Source organism: Pestalotiopsis fici (genome assembly GCF_000516985.1).
Source record: "Pestalotiopsis fici W106-1 unplaced genomic scaffold PFICI_Scf_7, whole genome shotgun sequence".
In the NCBI taxonomy this organism is placed as follows: domain Eukaryota; kingdom Fungi; phylum Ascomycota; class Sordariomycetes; order Amphisphaeriales; family Sporocadaceae; genus Pestalotiopsis; species Pestalotiopsis fici.
In genome coordinates this window covers 1,241,498-1,259,275 of record NW_006917097.1, presented here as the reverse complement: position 1 = coordinate 1,259,275, position 17,778 = coordinate 1,241,498, and the positions used below count along the sequence as shown (strand labels likewise).

Here is a 17,778-nt window from a genome sequence, read left to right as displayed (position 1 = left end):
GCAGTCGGGGTGTAAGCTTAGTTCCATGGGCTCACTTATATCGCAGAACCGTTGGCGATGGGAACCAACAGGCTGGGACTAGGATGCATCTGTTTTGATCATACTTGGAAGCTGATCCCTACAATACGAATAGCCCGAGATGGTATACGAGGGATGCGAGACAGATGCGCTTGGCTCATTAGTCCTGGCAAGTTCCGCCTAGTGGTCGGTGGGGAGGGTCGCCAAGCAAAGGAAATAGAACTCATAATGATCCACAAGACAGCCGGCTTAGCTGAGCCGCATTCATTCTGTGGTCTCGGCACTCCCGTACTCATTGACCGAGATACTAGTCATTCTAGTTTCAATTGGAAACCATTCATAATCATAGATTGTGGGGACTTACTGACTTGTTTGGCGAGAGGGCATTGCACGCTCAACCTGTCATTTACATAAAAGTCATGGTCCTAGTCCAGTGAATGCCACAGACAAGAGATTATCTGGCACTTGATAGGTATTGTTTCTTTGATCACAATGGAACCCCCACCACCCTACGAGCTTCAGTCTTCAGGTCATGTCTTGGCCAGCTCAGCGACCATACAAGGTATACCGCATTGTATGCATTGAATGTTCATTAGCTAATCCGAGTAAACACAGAGGATGGATCAATCGCTATAGCCTTTTCCTCGAAAAGCCCCCAAGACATAGAGCAGCTTCTACCTGCTTTACCGGTGTCACAGGCTGAGACGGAACCCATTCCCCAGGCAGCAGCAACATGTCCCGCCCTGAATGTTGTCATACATGTAGTAGGCAGCCGAGGTAAGCCTTGCACAACATGCGCATATAAGCATTTTTCTCACATATATATACTGTTGTGAAGGCGACGTGCAACCATTTATTGCATATGGAGTCGCTTTGCAGCGACAGGGGCATCGCGTCCGTCTGGCCACCCACAACGTTTTTGAAGAATTCGTGAGGGACTCGGGATTAGGTTCTATCCGGTTGGTGGGGATCCAAAGGATCTCATGGCCGTAAGTCTTCCAATGTGCCTTGGGTCCCCATCGCCAAGCTTGGTCACAAATTTAATCAGTCGTGTCGTCTAGTACATGGTGAAGAACCCAGGGTTGATTCCCTCTATCGAGTCCCTACGGGGCGGAGATGTTGGTCGAAAGCGAGCCATGGTTAAGGAAATGCTTCATGGATTTTGGCAGTCGTGCATTGACACAGACCCCGTCTCCGGCGCACCTTTTGTCGCCGATGCAATAGTCGCTAATCCGCCCAGCTTTGCTCATGTTCATTGTGCTCAGGCTCTTGGGATACCCGTTCATATCATGTTCACCATGCCGTGGACTGCCACAAGAGCCTTTCCTCATCCGCTGGCCAACATGCAGCAAAGCGACCTGGAACCCGCAGCTGCAAATTGGCTTTCTTATGGAGTGGTGGGTTTAATGACCTGGCAAGGGTGAGTTGAACATGGCTTTTCATGGAATACAAAAGTTGAAAATTCATTGTTTCTAGGCTGGGCGATGTGATCAACGCCTGGAGAAAGCATGAACTCCGTCTCGAAGAGATTCCAGCTTCCATGGGCCCGTCTCTCGTGGAATATTTACGAATACCGCACACTTACTGTTGGTCCCCAGCACTGGTTGCCAAACCTACTGACTGGGGCTCCGAGATAGGTAAGTAGCGTATCAATTTGAATCAAGTGTTAGCTGACAATCGGGTGTCAGATGTGTGTGGTTTCTTTTTACGCGACGAGCCCAAGTATATTCCTCCAGCCGGGCTAGATGCATTCCTTGCATCTGGACCTGCTCCACTGTATGTAGGCTTCGGAAGCATCGTCCTGGATGACCCTGAGCGTCTCAGTAATGTCATTTTGGATGCTGCTCGCAAATGTGAAGTGCGACTCATCATCTCGAGGGGATGGAGCAAATTAGGCGGCAATACACCAAACTCGAAAAACGTCTTTTACATAGAGGACTGCCCTCACGGTGAGTATAAACACCTTTTCGAGATGCAGAACGGGCGGCCTACTGACGCTGGAGTTAGAATGGCTGTTCAAGAGAGTTTCGGCCGTTTTGCACCATGGAGGCGCCGGTACTACAGCTTGTGGGTTGGTGAATGCACGCCCTACTATAATTGTTCCATTCTTTGGCGAGTAAGTGATCCAAGGACTCTCGATAACAGTGAGGTTGTTGACATTCATTACAGTCAACCTTTTTGGGCAGATGTAGTGGCAAATGCAGGAGCTGGTCCCAGACCTATTCCACAAACAGAATTAACCATCGACCGTCTCGTCCAGGCCATTGAGTTTGCGACTTCCGTGGCTGCCAAGGATGCCGCTGAGAAGTTGGCAACCAAGATGCGTCAGGAAAAAGGAGTTGATACTGCGGTGGCCTCGTTTCATAAAGCGCTCCCACTAGCAAACATACGCTGCGAGATTATCCCAGGCCAAGTTGCTCGGTGGGTTCTTGCTAAGTGTGAGAAGAGTATACGAATATCCGATGCTGCAGTTGCGATATTGATTAGGCAAAAGAAGTTCAAGATTGATGAGTTCAAGCCGTGAGTGACAGAAAAACCCGTTGTACCTCACTTCGATTAGACTTCTCAAAGGACTAACATTAAACTAGGCTTCGAAGTAGGGAATATGATACCGACGTCCGTAGATGGGATCCGCTGTCGGGCGGTGCAGCTTCGACGCTAGGCACCATGACTGACTTTACCATGGCCCTCGGAGGTGTCTTTATCGATCCCTTCAAAGCTTACAAGCGCGTAAAGAGGCAAGGTAATGATGGCTCGGCTGGTGTGTAACAACTAGATTACGGGTTTCTAGAATAAACCTGGAGTATAGGGTGTTGGGGTTTATGCTAATAGGGAACGATAGCTTTAAAAGAAAGTATTAAGCAATAGGTTTTTAAAGGTAAAGGTAATCGAATTAATTTATAAATATAGTTGTTAAAGCGTATTAAATGCTTTACTTATAGGTAAAATAAATGCTTAAATTAATTATTAAGGTAATAATTATTTATATAGGAAATCTTTTTATAATATATACTTATTTATTTTTTTTACTAATATTAGCCCCGATTATATTGCTTTATATTGCTAATTTTTGCTTAATTAATTTTAATTAAATATAATTAAATAATTAATCCTGGTGTATATAACGTTATTACGTAACTTTTAGTGGGTTGGTTTTATCTTTTGCCTTTAGTCGCTTTTTTTAGCCGTATTTATCCTTTTTTAGTTATTTTATAAGGGTGTATATTCGTAATATTAGCTTTTTTTTTTATATTTTTTATCCCTAAAAGATCTTTAGGTTATATAAATAGGTCCTTTCGCTTTATTTTTTTTGTGGTACTTTTTTTTTTTTATAATTTATAATATATAATTATTATATTTAACCGTATTTAGAAACGGTTAATAAATAAAAAAATTCGTTTTATTCCGGCTTTTTCGATTATTTATTATTACGATTTATTAGAATTTTTTTTTAATTTTAGTTTCGAAATTATGCCGTATTTTGCTTATTTTAACGCGAACGAAAAATATATAATAATAAAAGGGGTAGCAAAGTATAAGCGGTGCTTCCGCTTAAGTTATTATTATAATAATTAGGGGGTTTTTTTTTATTCTTTTAGCGTTTACGGGCGGAGTATTAAAGGCTTTTTTATAAAGAGGTTATTGCGGAAAAACGTTTTTTAGAATTATAACGTCGTTATTAGAAAAAAATAAACGAAGCCGTCGCTTATTTAATCCGTTTTCGGAAGCTAAAGGAGATAGCGCGTATAAATAATATAAAATTAGTATAGCGCGGCCTTAAGTCCTTTAAAAAGCTAAAGGAGCAAAAGCGCTTTAAGGCGGAGGCTTTTATTTTAGCTTTTTCCGTACCGGGCTTTAATATTATTAATTAGGCTTTTATTAGTTTCGAAGGCGATCTTTTTAGTTCTAGCCTTTTTATTAAATTCGGGAGTTCCGATTTCGAAAATAGTTTTATAAATTTTAGTTTTTTTAATAAAATTAAAAATATTAATTAAAAGCGTCACAGCCCTTAATATATTTTTTAAGCTTTTAAGTATTTTTTTTAGGTAGGTAATTTTCCTATTTAACGTAAAATTGGTATTTTTATCCGACCTTTTTATAATTAATAATTTTTTCGACGTTATAGCTTTGCTAATTTAATTCGGTTTTTAGTATTTCGTCGATTTTAGCGTTTTTTAATATTAGTTCGAATAATAAAATATAAAAGGTTTTATGGTTTTTTATAATTTTTAATAGCTTAAATCGGTAATTAATATTCGAAACTTTTTTATCGATTTTAAATAATCTAAATTTTTTAAAATCGAATTTATCGTTTAATTATTTTATTTTAATATTTTTGCGTAAAAGGTAAACTTTATTTTTTTTTAAAAAATTGGTTTTTTAATTTTTTTTTATCGTATTAGAGTTTTATTTTTTATTAAATAGCAATAAGGGTTTTTTAGAGTTTTGCTTATAGATTTTTAAGCTATTTAACGCGTAAAATAGCGTATAATATAAGTTTTTTCCTTTTTAGTGGTTTTTTAGTAATATCGGGTTCGTATCCGTAATTAGCGTAAAATAATAATATTCTAATAGGTTCCCATATTATATTATTATATATAAATTATGCGAATAGCAATAATATAATTTAATTGTTTTATTCGTAATTAACGTAATATTTAAAGTATTTTTCGAATACCTAGTTAGCTCGTTTTATTTATCCGTTAATTTACGGATAAAAAGCCGTTAAAAGCTTATAATCGCATTTTAGCTGGCTAATAAGTGATTTTTAAAATTTCGATATAAAAAGCTTATTTCGATCCGAAATAATTTTATTTGGCAATTTATATTGATTAGCTATTATTCGAAAGAACGTATAGGCTAATTTTTCTGCGTTATTGGCTTTTTTATACGGAAAAAAATAAGCGTATTTTATAAATTATTTTATAAATACTAGGATATTATCGTAAAAAGTCTTAATTAAAGGTTTTTATAAAAGTGGTAATTTTATTATAAAATTTAACGTAATAGATTTTTATGCTTTATTTAGTAGTAGTATAGGCTGTAATTCCCTATACTGCTTATATTATGCTAATTTTGCCTTATTATATAAGTTATATTTTTTAATAACCTGCGTAATTATTTATCGAAAATTTAGGCAATTAAATATTTATTAAATCTACTTAAAGGTTTTAAAAACTTTTTAATATCCGTAAATTAATAATTTATAATAATCTCTAACAAGGCTTTTTCGGAGTTTTTCCGGAATTTATAATTTACCGTTATATTTAACGATATTTTCGAATTTTTTTATTTTTAATATTAGGTTATAAAATAGGTTTTAAAATAATGGTCGTGCCGTATTTATAACTTTTTTTATTTAATTCTGGTTGTTATTAATTTTTATAATTATATATAAAGTTATAGTTGGTATTAAATTTCCGTTATTATCCATTAAAAGGATGGTGTTAGTTTTTTTCGGTACTTTTTAGAAATAATTTAGTTTTTGGCTAAAAGCGTCGGCTTTTCCGTTTTTTAATTTTTTGCGGTAAATAATTTTAAAATTAAAATTTGCTAAAAATTCTGCCTATTTAATTTATCGTTTATTAAATTTTTTATTAATAATAAATAAAGCTAGATTTTTGTAATTAGTATAGATTTTAATTTAATATTTAATTCCGCTAAAATAGTGTTTTTATTTTTAAAATGCTTCGATAATAGCTATAAGTTTTTTGTTATAAATTTGGTAGTTTAGTTATTTTTTTGTAAATTTTTTATTATAAAATACAATTAGGTATAGTTTTCCGTTATTATTTTTTTATATAAATTATCCGCTTATAGCGTAATTTAAGGTATTTATTTCGATTTTAAATTCTCGTTTTAAATTTACTATATATATTACGGGTTTATTTATAATTCGTTTTTTAATTATTTTAAAGGCTTTTTGCGCTTTAGGTATTTAGTCGAATAGTATATTTTTTTTTATTAAGTGCGTAAATAATATAGCGATATTTCCGAATTTTTAAATAAATATTCGGTAAAAATTTACGAATTTTAAAAAAAATCTAATTTCGGTTACTAAAGTTAGGGTAAGCTAATCCTTTATTATTAAAATTTTAAATAGTTTTATTTTAATTTTTCCGGGGGATATTATATATTTTACGAAAATAACTTTTTTTTTATAAAATTCGCTTTTTTCTAGGTTAATTAGCAGGTTTGCGTTTTATAATTTTTATAATATTATTTTAACGTATTATTAGTATTTATTAAAATTTTTAAAATAAATAAATATATCGTCGAAATATATTATTATAAATTTATCAAGGTATTTTTTTAAAATATTATTAATTATATTTTAAAAGCTTATTAATATATTAATTAATCCGAAAAGCATAATTTTATATTTAAAATATCCGTATTTATAACGGAAAGCGGTTTTCTATTTTTTTCCTTTTTTAATACGTATTAAGCCGTACGCGTTAAGCAAATTTAGGGCTATAAATTATTAAGCTTTATATAATTTATCGCGTAGGTCTTTAATTAAAAATAAAAGGTATCGATTTTTAATTATAATATTATTAAGCTTACGGTAATTAATATAAGGTTTTTATTTAGGTTTCCTATTTTTATTTTTTTTTAGTATAAAAAATATTAAATATTTTGCGGGTAAAATGGATTCCGTAATCCATTTTTTTTATAATATATCCGCTAGGTATTCTTTTAGTGCCTTTTCGTATTAAGGTTTTATTAGGTATATCGGTATAAAATATAGCTTTTTTCCTTTTTAAAAAAGTATTTTATAATCGTATTTTATATGCTTTAATAATTTTATTTTTAATATTTTATTAAATAAATCGCTAAATTCCTAGTATTTTTTTAATATTTTAATTTCGAGTTTCGGCTTAATATGCTTGGTTATAAAGTAAAATTTAAGTGTTTTAGGGTTGCTTAAAGGTTTATTTTGGCGCGTTTTAAAGGCTAATTTTCTTTTTAATATATTTTACTAAAATTAGCCGGTATTTTAATTTATTCTGGGGTTATTCGCTTATAATTAGGGTATCCCTAAAATAATATTATAATCCGTAATTTTTGTAATATCGCACGTAAGTCCTTTTTTGTGGTTTTAAATATAAATTTAAATATACGCAGTTTTTATGCTTATAATTCCGTTTTTATACGATATAAATTTTTTATTAATAATATTAAGTGCGTAAGGCGTTTTTTTTTTGCTTTTATAATATTTATAAAGCGTTAACGATTGCTAGCGAAATAAAATTTCTTTAAGCTTTTATATCCACTAAAGCTTATATTTTTTAGTTTATAATTTTAATTTAGATCGTAAAATATTCGTTAATATTAATATTATTCGTAGTATATATAGATTTTTTTTTTAGGGATTATTCCTGCCGCTTTAAAAATAATCCAGGTTTTTTCCTAGGCTTTTATTAATTCGCCTATTAATTCGTCGCTATTTAGCGGCCGTATATACCTGTCGTTTTAATATATTTAAGGTATTTCTAATTTATAATAGTCGATTTCCGTATTATTTGGATAATTTGCCTATTTTTTTTGTGTTTTAAGGGTCCGTTTTTATAATTTATTATTTTTAAAGGGTTTTTTTAGCTTTTTTATATTTTTATATTCCCGATAAAGTCGTTTTATTTTTAATAAATTAATATTATTTATAATATTTTTAACCGAAATAATTAATTAGGTTATCGATAATTAAAAATATCGTGGCGGTGCTTTTTACGTTATTTTAATCGCGTTATCGACGGCTATCGTATAACGAATTAGGGTTATTTTAAGTTATTTTATAGCCCGTAGTTTTTTAATTTATCGCTATGCTTTAGCCTTATTTTTTATATAAAAATTATATTTATTTATTATATAATTCGATTATATTTATTTTTCCGTATTTAAGCATTACCTTAAGCTAGGGTGCGTAGCGAATACGACGTATTTTCGAATATCGCAATAGCTTATTTTTGCCTTTCCTATAAATCCCGCTAAATAGGGGTAATTTATAACGGTTTTTTTATTTTTAGGGGGAAAATTCTTTATTAAACCTTTAATTTTAAGTATTCGTCGCATTTTAAATCGATATATCCTATTTACGTAATTTAATAATATTATTTATGCTTAATATTAAATTTTGGATCGTTTCCGAAAATGGCTTTTAGGATCCTTTTTTCTTATGCCGTATTTATGGTTTTTTGGAGGATTTCCGCAAATTATTATTTTAATCTATACGATTTTGCTGCTATAATAATATAAAAGGTATTTAGCTTAATTAGTTTATTGTGTTATAATATAATTTCGAAAATTTCGTCGTTTAAAATCTATAGCTATTATATTAGTCGTTATTTTTTTAGTAATTTATCGATATTATAAATATTATTAGGTGCGTAAAGGTCGATTTCGCTAAAGTTTTTATTATTATTGCTAGTGTTATCGATTAATCTTTTTAACCTTATTTTTTAGACCCGGTATTCGGCCTATTGCGTCTAGTGGTAGGCTTTATTTTTAAAGCGTCCGATATTATATCGTCGTTATTATTTTAAAATTATTTTTTTAAATTAAAAATAACGGTCCGTCCTAAGCGTATAGCCGCTAAGGTTTTCCGTTTTTAAAAATATTATTTATTATCGTCTTTACTAGATTTATGCGTTCGATAAGCGTTATCGAAGCACGCCGTTTATAAAAATAATTCGTAAGGTATTTTTTTTTTAGTACTATTAAATTATTTTTTGCCTTTTAGCATAGGTTTAAATTTAAGCTTTTTAGGTTAGCGATACTTATTCGCGTAATATCTTATTTTATCGTAATTATAATATTTAATTTTAATTTTATTTTTGCGCTAAATAGCGTTAAGGTTTATTTATTTATTATAGGTTTTATACGAGGTTTTATTACGCTAGTTATTTTTAGGTTATTAGGCGTTTTATTATTTATTTATATTAGCGTAATTCCGTTAATACCGTAGTATAGGGTTGCTTTTTTTTTTTCGTTTTATCGAGCATATAATTAGTTATCGATTTTAATTATAAATTCGCTATATTTCCCGAATTCCGTTAATAAGTTAAAAATTTTGCTAAATTTATTTTTAATATTATTTTTAAATTTTTAATAATAGAATATAATTTTAATATCGTCGGTATATTTTATTTTAATAATAATACGTTTAAAATTTGCCGTATAATTAAATGCGGATTTTTTCTGCTTAAGGTTTTTAAATTCCTTTTTAGCTTATCGTTTTTTATTTAAGTTTTAGAATAATAATCGGAGCGCGGTTTCGTATTTTATATAATCTTGGAAAATATTTTAAATTTCCGCTTTATATAGCTTTATTTGCTATTTATGCTTAGTTATATTTAAAAAATAGGGTTTAAATTAAGCAAATGCTTATTTTTTAAGATAAAACGAAGCATAAAATATTTTTTATTTTTTTTTTATAAATTTATTACCGTAAAAAATTTAATAAGCTCGAATTTAAGCCAAATATTTTCGGAATGCCCTAAGGGTACCGTTAAAAGCTATTAAAATGCTAAGCTTAAGCTTTTCAGAATAAATTAGGGTGTTAATAATATTAATTACCCCGGTTATAACGTAGTTAGCTACGGTAAGGTTTTAAATAATTTAATCCTTTCGAACGCTATTTTTATAGAATTCGCGTAATTAAGCTATAATAAAATCGTATTGCCTTTTCGTAAATTCGAAGTTATTTTTTTTATTTTTTGCGTAAAAATGCGCTAGGATTATTTAGATAAAAAAAAAAGAGTTTTTCCGGTTAACGATATCCTGCTAAATATTGCTTAAGGTTTTTTTTAAAGGTAACGTACCTAAATAAAAGTAATTAAAATATAACGATTAAATTACGGGTTTTTAAAATAAACCTGGAGTATAGGGTATTAGGGTTTATGCTAATAGGGAATAATAGCTTTAAAAAAATATTAAATAATAGGTTTTTAAAAATAAGGATAATCGAATTAATTTATAAATATAATTATTAAAGCGTATTAAATGCTTTATTTATAAATAAAATAAATGCTTAAATTAATTATTAAGGTAATAACTATTTATATAAGAAATCCTTTTATAATATATACCTATTTATTTTTTTATTAATATTAGCCCCGATTATATTGCTTTATATTGCTAACTTTTGCTTAGTTAATTTTAATTAAGCATAACTAAGCAACTAATCCTGGTGCACGTGACGTCGTTACGTGACTTCTGGTGGGTTAGTTTTGTCTTTTGCCTTTGGTCGCTTTTCCTGGCCGTATTTATCCTTCCTTGGTTGTCCTGCAAGGGTGCATGTTCGTAATATGGTGGAGCTGCTCTGAAAGAAGTCGGCCTCGGCTTCGGCTCCATGGGCGGGGCGTTGACTAAGGGAACACTGGTCAACACGCCGTTGGCGCTGGCAGAGGGCCTCCGCAACGTGCCTCGTTTGTATGGTGAAGAGGTAAAAGACCATGGAAAAGTCAAAGATTGGCAAAGTGGTGGAAAGGTTGCTGCCAAGGTGGGTTCTCTAGTATCATACAGGAGCCAACTCCCGTGAGATTAACAATAGCAGAATTTCGGGTCAGGATTCTACCATGGTATTACCGGTTTTGTCACGCAGCCATACAAGGGGGCCAAGGAAGAAGGAACTCCGGGTTTCTTGAAAGGAGCTGGCAAGGGTACCGTTGGCCTGATTACCAAACCAGGCGCTGGTAAGCATATTCCGCAACCTTCCCGTGACCTCGTACATGACTAACGAGTAGGTAGCCATGTTTGGTCTGATGGCGTATCCTGCACAGGGCATTTACAAGACAATCAAAGCAGCAAACAGTTCGGAACAGTCTGTGCTAAGGTCCAAATGTGCCATGGTAGACAAGGTTGCGGCGGAGAACATGCAAGATATCATGATAGACGAGGTTCTGAAGACGTTTGATGCCCTGTCACGATAGTGTTTGTCTTTTCAGAATTGGAATGAGAGACATATTAAGTACATTTCATCTCAGCCCATAGGCAAAGGGCCATGTTGCCAGGACAGCTATAATATGGGTATATATGAGCAATTTGAGGACAGCTTAATGATACTATCAAGCTAAAATTATCTTTCTGAAAGTCCGCAGCTCCACAGGCCCAATGAGCCCAAATTCTTGCCAGTCCTGCTCAGTATAGTATGCGGGAGTCGACGGCCCATATCCTATACTAAATACTCGATCCACATTTGCTCTGACTGCGTTAAAGAGAGTACTCGTGACTTTGACCTGAATGGTGTTTTCTCCGTTCACGACAAAATTGGAGATATCCGCCGTGGGGTTGGTTGGATCGACAGGGGATATTTGATTTCCATTGATCCAAGCCCTCAGTGTATTCAGGACCGGTCCAAAGTCTATGCAAATAGCTGCTTGACTGTCCCTGAACCATTGGAAGCTGGTTGAATATGTCCCTACTCCACTGACTTGCTCAAGTCCATCAATATTGGTCCAGGGGGTGAGTTCTGGTAGTGTTCCGATCTTGATGATGGTCGTATTCCCTTCCAAGGTGTCATTATCGAGAGATGGGCCGTGTGATTCGACAGTCAAATCCCATGGGCCCAAGATTATTGACATCTCGTCAGAGCGGCTGTCTCTGGGTAGGATTACCTGAGATCCGTTACTCAAAGTCATCCATGCTTCCGAGGAGTCGCTGACCAAGGCCTCTAAAAGTCCATCGTCTGTAAAGTGAACGGCATCGATGTTGGAGGAGTAATTGACAGCGTGAACTGCCGCTCGAGGCCCCTGTGGAGGCTGTAGAGCAATGATGGTGGTCTGATTTGCTTTGAGGCTGACTTTGGTGGTGATACCAGTTGATGATGTCTCGTATACTGCCATTGTTGACTGCTTACCACTCCATGCGTCCAGGATTACCGCTTCCACGTCAGATGTCACGGCAAACGAGACATTAAATGTAGCATCATCGCCTGCGTTGTACAAGTAAACGTAGTCAGACTTGGACTCGGTCTCTGAAGTCCAAAACGTATAGAGGCCGGAAGCGTTATAGATGTCATTCAGGCTGGTACGAGCTGGTATACCGTCTGCACGGAGGGTGGATGGAGAAAAGTCTTCGGTGCTCAAAAGGTGTACCACTTCGTACTTGATCAGATTTGCCATGTTGGCAGAGACCTCCTCCTGACCTGTTGACCCCACGGTGGTGTTTGGTATAGATCCTACAATATAGATCGGCAACCCCTCTTGCGCAAATTCTACAAGTGCTGCGGAAGTGTTTGCCGTAATCTGAGTTTGGTTGTACAAGATCAAGGCTTTATATGCGGGGCCTTCAGCGGCAAGGACACTGTTGGTAACTCTGGCTTGGTCCGACACAAGGTTTTGTGGACCCAAGTACTCGAAAGTATATCCTGTACTTCATCAGCCATGGTCATTGCTGTTGCAATATCCAAGGTAAAGTACGTACCAAGCGCATTCATGTCTCCTTCAGGATATACACCAACGCCAAAGCGGTACGGATTTTCAAAGTAATAAAACGCAAGGTCCACTTTGGGAACGCCACTTCGCATGATCATTGAGTTCCTCGCCGAATACAGCATGAGGTCGTCCAAGTGCTGCCAAGATGGTTGTCGCGGGTTCCACATTTCCGAGTATTCGTACTGAAAGGGAGTATACCCTGGCCAGGTTGTGCCCACATAGTCACCACTGTAAGCATACCCATGAAGCACCATGACATTGACGCCAGCAGCAAATGAACCATCCAAGAGGCTCTTCAACTCGGGAACGCGCTGTTTATACGCGCCGCCGAGAACAGCTCCTATCTCTGTCGATATGACATTCCGGCCTGCCAAGTGAGCCGCGCCGGTGAATTGACGGTACATGTTGACACTCTCTTTGAAGCCTAGTGATTCCAGCTCTGGGACCTGGACGAAGGGTATAGATTCAGTCTGTACGAAATTAGTGCTCAATGCAATCTCATTGAAGCATGGAGGCAGAAAGAAAATGTCAAGTGGGTAAGGAAAGACTCACCATGTCTACTGGCATGTTATACGCTGGCTGGTTCGATAGTTCAAGACCTCTGGTATCAGTCCACTTATCGTAATGCTGCAAGTATTCTAGATATCCCTGACTCAGTGCCGTTTTGTAATCTTGCACATACGGGCCGCCGTCTGATACATATGTGCCGAGTGTGTATGTTATATTATATGGAGGGAGGTATCCATCCCAGGCATTTGTGGCATGGAAAAGAATTGGTAAATACTTGATGACACCGTAGCCATGTAAACTCTCGAATCGAGAGGACAAGCCGGGGGTCCAAGGCAAAGCGGCTTGTATTTCCATACTATCCTCCCATGCTAGTGGCACACATGGTTAGTTCTGCACGTTTCTTGATCGGCTGATACTTACCGTATTCGCCTGCATCTTCCAAGAGCGTTACAATAACCTCGTCGGAGAGTATCTGTTGGTCCCAAAAGTCCGTCGTCTTCTTGGCACCAGCTGCACTCCAATGGTCCACCACCCAGGAACCATTGGCCAACATGGTCGTGGCATTTGAGGCTCCGACGCAACTTCTTTGGTTGGTGAAACGTTCATAGATGGCAAAGATTACCCAAGTATCATTTCCATCGGGAGCACGCCACGATAAATGGCCTTGTGTGGTCAGATTTGTCAAGTCGACAAGGCTGTCCTCATCGAGGACAGACAAGTAGAAATACTCGGCAAGCAGCACTTCAGTGACGATTTTTCCGGCCACCACAGCAAACAGCTCGTTTGAGCCCCATGGTTCAGGGGTATTCATAAATCCGGTAAGCTTATTGTATTCGACGTTTGGCTCTGGTACAGATCCATTGTAATCTTCTCCAGATTGAACCGTTGTATTTCCATAAACAAGCTCCTTGGCGAGTCCGAGAGTCTCGACTGTAGAAGGTACACCGGCACCCTGGTTGGCGCCAAAGGCAAAATCAAAGGCTAATTGATGGCCAACGCTTGCGTTCAAGGCAGATGAAAAGACATTTTTGAATGCCTCTGTGCCAAAACCGTAGATGGACCAGTCTGTCAGTGCCGGGCCAAGGCCGTAATTGTAGAATGGAAGAAACTCGAGTCCACCCGCTCCTACAGAAGCAATGTGATTGATATCGTCAACAATCGACTGTGGAGATACCGAGGCATCAGGAAGCCTTGCATAATTTAGTCCTAGTACAAAGGTTGGGAGATGAGTGTCTGCTTGTCACATACCAGTAGCGGAACTTTGGTCGGTATAGCAGCGGCGGCGCCTCGAAACTCGGCACCCCATCTGCAGCAGCTTCACTAGTGGTGACTAAAAGACAAAAGCTTGGTGAGAGTAAGATATAAATGAGCCATGGAAGATTCATTTTTGTTGATTTCGACCCAGGCAAATAATTCAATCCTGCGACATAAACATGTAAGCACTCATATCAACGGAAATGCAGGGCACCAAAGCATTCGGCTGGTATATAACCTATACACATTGATAGCCAAGCCATTTCTCGCACATTATTGACCCGGATGTTCCTGGAAAGACTTGGAGGTGATGTTGACAGCAGGCCACGCCGGACCCCTCATTCTACGGCACCTCGGATGAGTATGCCTAGCTACGACTGCGAGTAGCCACTTTTGTTATAGTGGCCGTTTTATTGGTTATACCAGGGTAGTTTATTTGAAGATCTTCAGGCGTCAGAACATAAAAGACAGCGAGTTCTGGCACCCATTATTGAGGAAAAGGCGTGGTCAAGCCCCAGTCCATATCAGTGATTGTCTGGAGCCGTTCCCACAAGCTGCCAGACGAGTACTTCGTGGGGTACCCCAATTATACCAGGGTATGATCAAGGAAGACGTAGTGTAGATCTCGCAATCGGCGCGAGTACGGCTCGGGTTCTTCGGACTCGAGATGATCTGTAGCGAACAAGTGCAGCGAACACTGTGCTAAATCTGCAAGCGCCCATGCTCGCATGCAGGATCAATTACCCGGGGAGATGGAGGGAAAGCATCATCCGAGAGCACTGAAAGACTTGACTTTATATAGTGGCTGCACGTGCTAATGCTTCCCGGAGCTTGGCACCATGATTACTACACACTCTATTCTACCCAACGTAGCATTGATAAACTCATCACAATCCCAGATGATAGTACCCAACCAAAATCGATTAATGGATCACATTTCTTCACAAGATCTACCCAGGAATCACAAACTTGCTGCCAAGTGCCTCGGTATATGCAACACCTGAATATCGTTCTAGTGTATCACTTACCGGACTTGCTGGAGAGACTCTTCACGTTCAATGGTAATGCTCACTGATTGATCAATTGACCGTCTAGCTTGGGTACCAGACCGAAGAACTAACAATCGGATGCATCATGTCCCGAGTATCAGTGACTTGCACCCGCCAGGCATTGGCTCATTTTGGAATCACAAGCTTGTCACATGAAGCTGCCCGTCAAGTCAAGAGCATGTGTCGTCAGTGATTGGGGACTATTGGGATGTCCACTTGTTCAGTCCTGATTCTGCAATGATTAATTGCATAGTGTACGCGACTCATATACAGGAATCTACTAGGTAGCTGGTAGGTGTATAGCTGTCAGATTTACGTTATTGAACTCTACTAATTGCCTTTGATCTACCATGAACCGTTTGGCTACACTAAGGCCTATAGGGGAGATGCGCATGGAATGCGCTCCATTGCTAATGACTGATTGGCTGAATTTGTTAGGCTCAGTACTAATGTACGCTGGGCAAAGAGTGATTGGCAGACTCTCGGCCCGGAAATAGTAATAGCTACCAGGGGAGCCGTCGGTGGGAGTCCAACTTAAAACTTGCAGCGGCCGCACCTGGTGGCGATACGACCGAGGGGCATGCCAGGCACAGCGATAAATAATGAAATAAAAGGCAAGCAAATGGCAGAATGAGTTTCTAGGGTATCACATGATTTGGATGGACTTGTACCGACCATGTGAGGGCTGGGATAGTCGCGGAACATGTGAATATAGGCACTCCCCAATAGCACAATGTGATCACATGAACTAGAGCAGAAGGAATCAAATGACAAAAGTATGTATTTCTGGAGCGACAGGTGTGTCACCGTATCAAGCCCTATTATCCACTAACCAGATTGCACAACTCCAAACCAAGATCAAAACGCTGGCTAGAAATCATAAATCATGACTGCTAGACACATCATTCATATTGACATGTGCACAAACCGAATTTTCCCAAATTGTTCCAACGCCAGCTAACCAAAAAATGCTTTCCATCGGTATCGTCTCGCAAAATCGTCAACTTTTGTAGAGAATGTCTCTAGAGGTGAAGCCACGGCATCCGCCCATGCTGCGGATCTGTCTCTGGAAGTGAATCCAAGAGCATACCGTGGCTGACTATGGCACCTATTGTACCATCGTAGTTCTTTTTGCTGGATCCTCCAGCTGGGAGAAAATACCTGTCATATAGACGTAGTGCGCGGCCATTCCAAGAATGCAGCCTAGCGGCCCTCGCTGACGTCCTTGAGCCATGAAGCGCGTCACCGCGACGGATCGCGTCGTACTTGCGGAGGGCCAGGTGAATGGCTTCGGTTTCGACCAGCTCGTGCCGCTCTCCGTGATGCTGAACAAGCTTTGACAGCGTATTGGTCAGCGCGACAATGTCCTGGACGCCGCTGTTCAGGCCCAGGCCGAGATGCGAGGTCTGCTTGTTGCCTGCCTCTCCAATGAGGACTGTTCGGCCCCAGGCAAAGCGGCGCACGAGGCCTTCACCCAGGTCTGCCATGCCGCATCCGTGCGAAACGGCATAGACGTCGCGCAGTCGGAGCTTGTTCGTCATGGGTAGGTTGGCGAGCCGGGCGGCGCAGCTGTACATGTCCTTTTCAGTGTAATTGCGCAGGCCGCGCGTCGGCTTCTTGAGCTTCTCGTAGACAAAGAACCAGCCCCGGCCACGACCAAAGAACATTTGCGACGAGTAGCCCTTGCCGTGGCACTCCCAGGCCTCGTTGCTCTTCATGTTCTCGGCCATTGGTATCGTGCCCCATAATACACGATAGCTGGCAGCAAAGGGCAGCGTGGCATTGACGGCTGCCTTTGGGTCCTCGGCCAGTGCGTTTATTCTCATCATGTCCCGGACAATGCTGTGGCCTCCGTCGGCTCCAATGACAAGGCTGCCCTCCTCAACCGTACCATCCGAGCAGTGAACAATTATCGTCTCAGATTCTGCTTCAATGTCTGTGACTTCTTTGCACGTCTTTACGCGAGCTCGATCGCTCTCTGATAGAGCTTCATACAAGACGCTGACCAATTGTGGTTGATGAAAATACCAGTTCCCTCTGCCATGACTGGATTCTATAGTCAGCATGTGAATTGAGACAAGGATACGTGAAGTTTTTGAGCGAAATCGTACTTTTCCATGCTCCAGTCATGAGGATATGTGGTATTGTATGAGGCGCCGTCGTGCGTTAGTGTTTGGGTACGGTCAACGGTTGTCTTGATTCGAAATAACCGATCGACAAGTCCGAGTTGATCCATGACTCTGAGGGTATCGGGATACATGACGACACAGGGAGTGTCTTGTACTACAATGTCGTCTTCTCTTTCCAGCAACACCCAGTCCATCCCCGCCGCCGTCAAGGCATGGGCGGTGATGAGACCCATCGGCCCACCACCAACAATGATGCAACGAAAATGTTCCGACATTTTGTACAAGACGGCAGTAAGAATGGTAAAAAGAATAAATCAACAAACAAGGCCAACTCGTCGAGCCCACGTAAATGGGAGGGTGCCCACTGCCGACGGCAAATATACT

General features: G+C 38.2%; 3 protein-coding genes across 3 annotated transcripts; 1 reads left to right on the top strand and 2 right to left on the bottom strand.

Moving 5' to 3' along the window:
* Positions 1-510: 510 nt before the first annotated feature.
* Positions 511-10,949, top strand: PFICI_10029 (uncharacterized protein; the record flags this gene model as incomplete). Its single annotated transcript, XM_007838610.1, has 12 exons — positions 511-580; positions 634-795; positions 857-948; positions 1,080-1,438; positions 1,495-1,655; positions 1,707-1,967; positions 2,026-2,134; positions 2,188-2,538; positions 2,607-2,779; positions 10,335-10,519; positions 10,574-10,712; positions 10,768-10,949. 12 exons carry the CDS (start codon positions 511-513, stop codon positions 10,947-10,949), a joined length of 2,244 nt encoding a protein of 747 aa, XP_007836801.1.
* A 135-nt stretch (positions 10,950-11,084) lies between these two features.
* Positions 11,085-14,347, bottom strand: PFICI_10028 (uncharacterized protein; the record flags this gene model as incomplete). Its single annotated transcript, XM_007838609.1, has 5 exons — positions 11,085-12,385; positions 12,442-12,922; positions 13,005-13,330; positions 13,383-14,152; positions 14,211-14,347. 5 exons carry the CDS (start codon positions 14,345-14,347, stop codon positions 11,085-11,087), a joined length of 3,015 nt encoding a protein of 1,004 aa, XP_007836800.1.
* A 1,940-nt stretch (positions 14,348-16,287) lies between these two features.
* PFICI_10027 (uncharacterized protein) lies at positions 16,288-17,669 on the bottom strand (the record flags this gene model as incomplete). The annotated part of the gene is made up of 2 exons (XM_007838608.1): positions 16,288-17,311; positions 17,377-17,669. 2 exons carry the CDS (start codon positions 17,667-17,669, stop codon positions 16,288-16,290), a joined length of 1,317 nt encoding a protein of 438 aa, XP_007836799.1.
* Between the last annotated feature and the right edge of the window lie 109 nt (positions 17,670-17,778).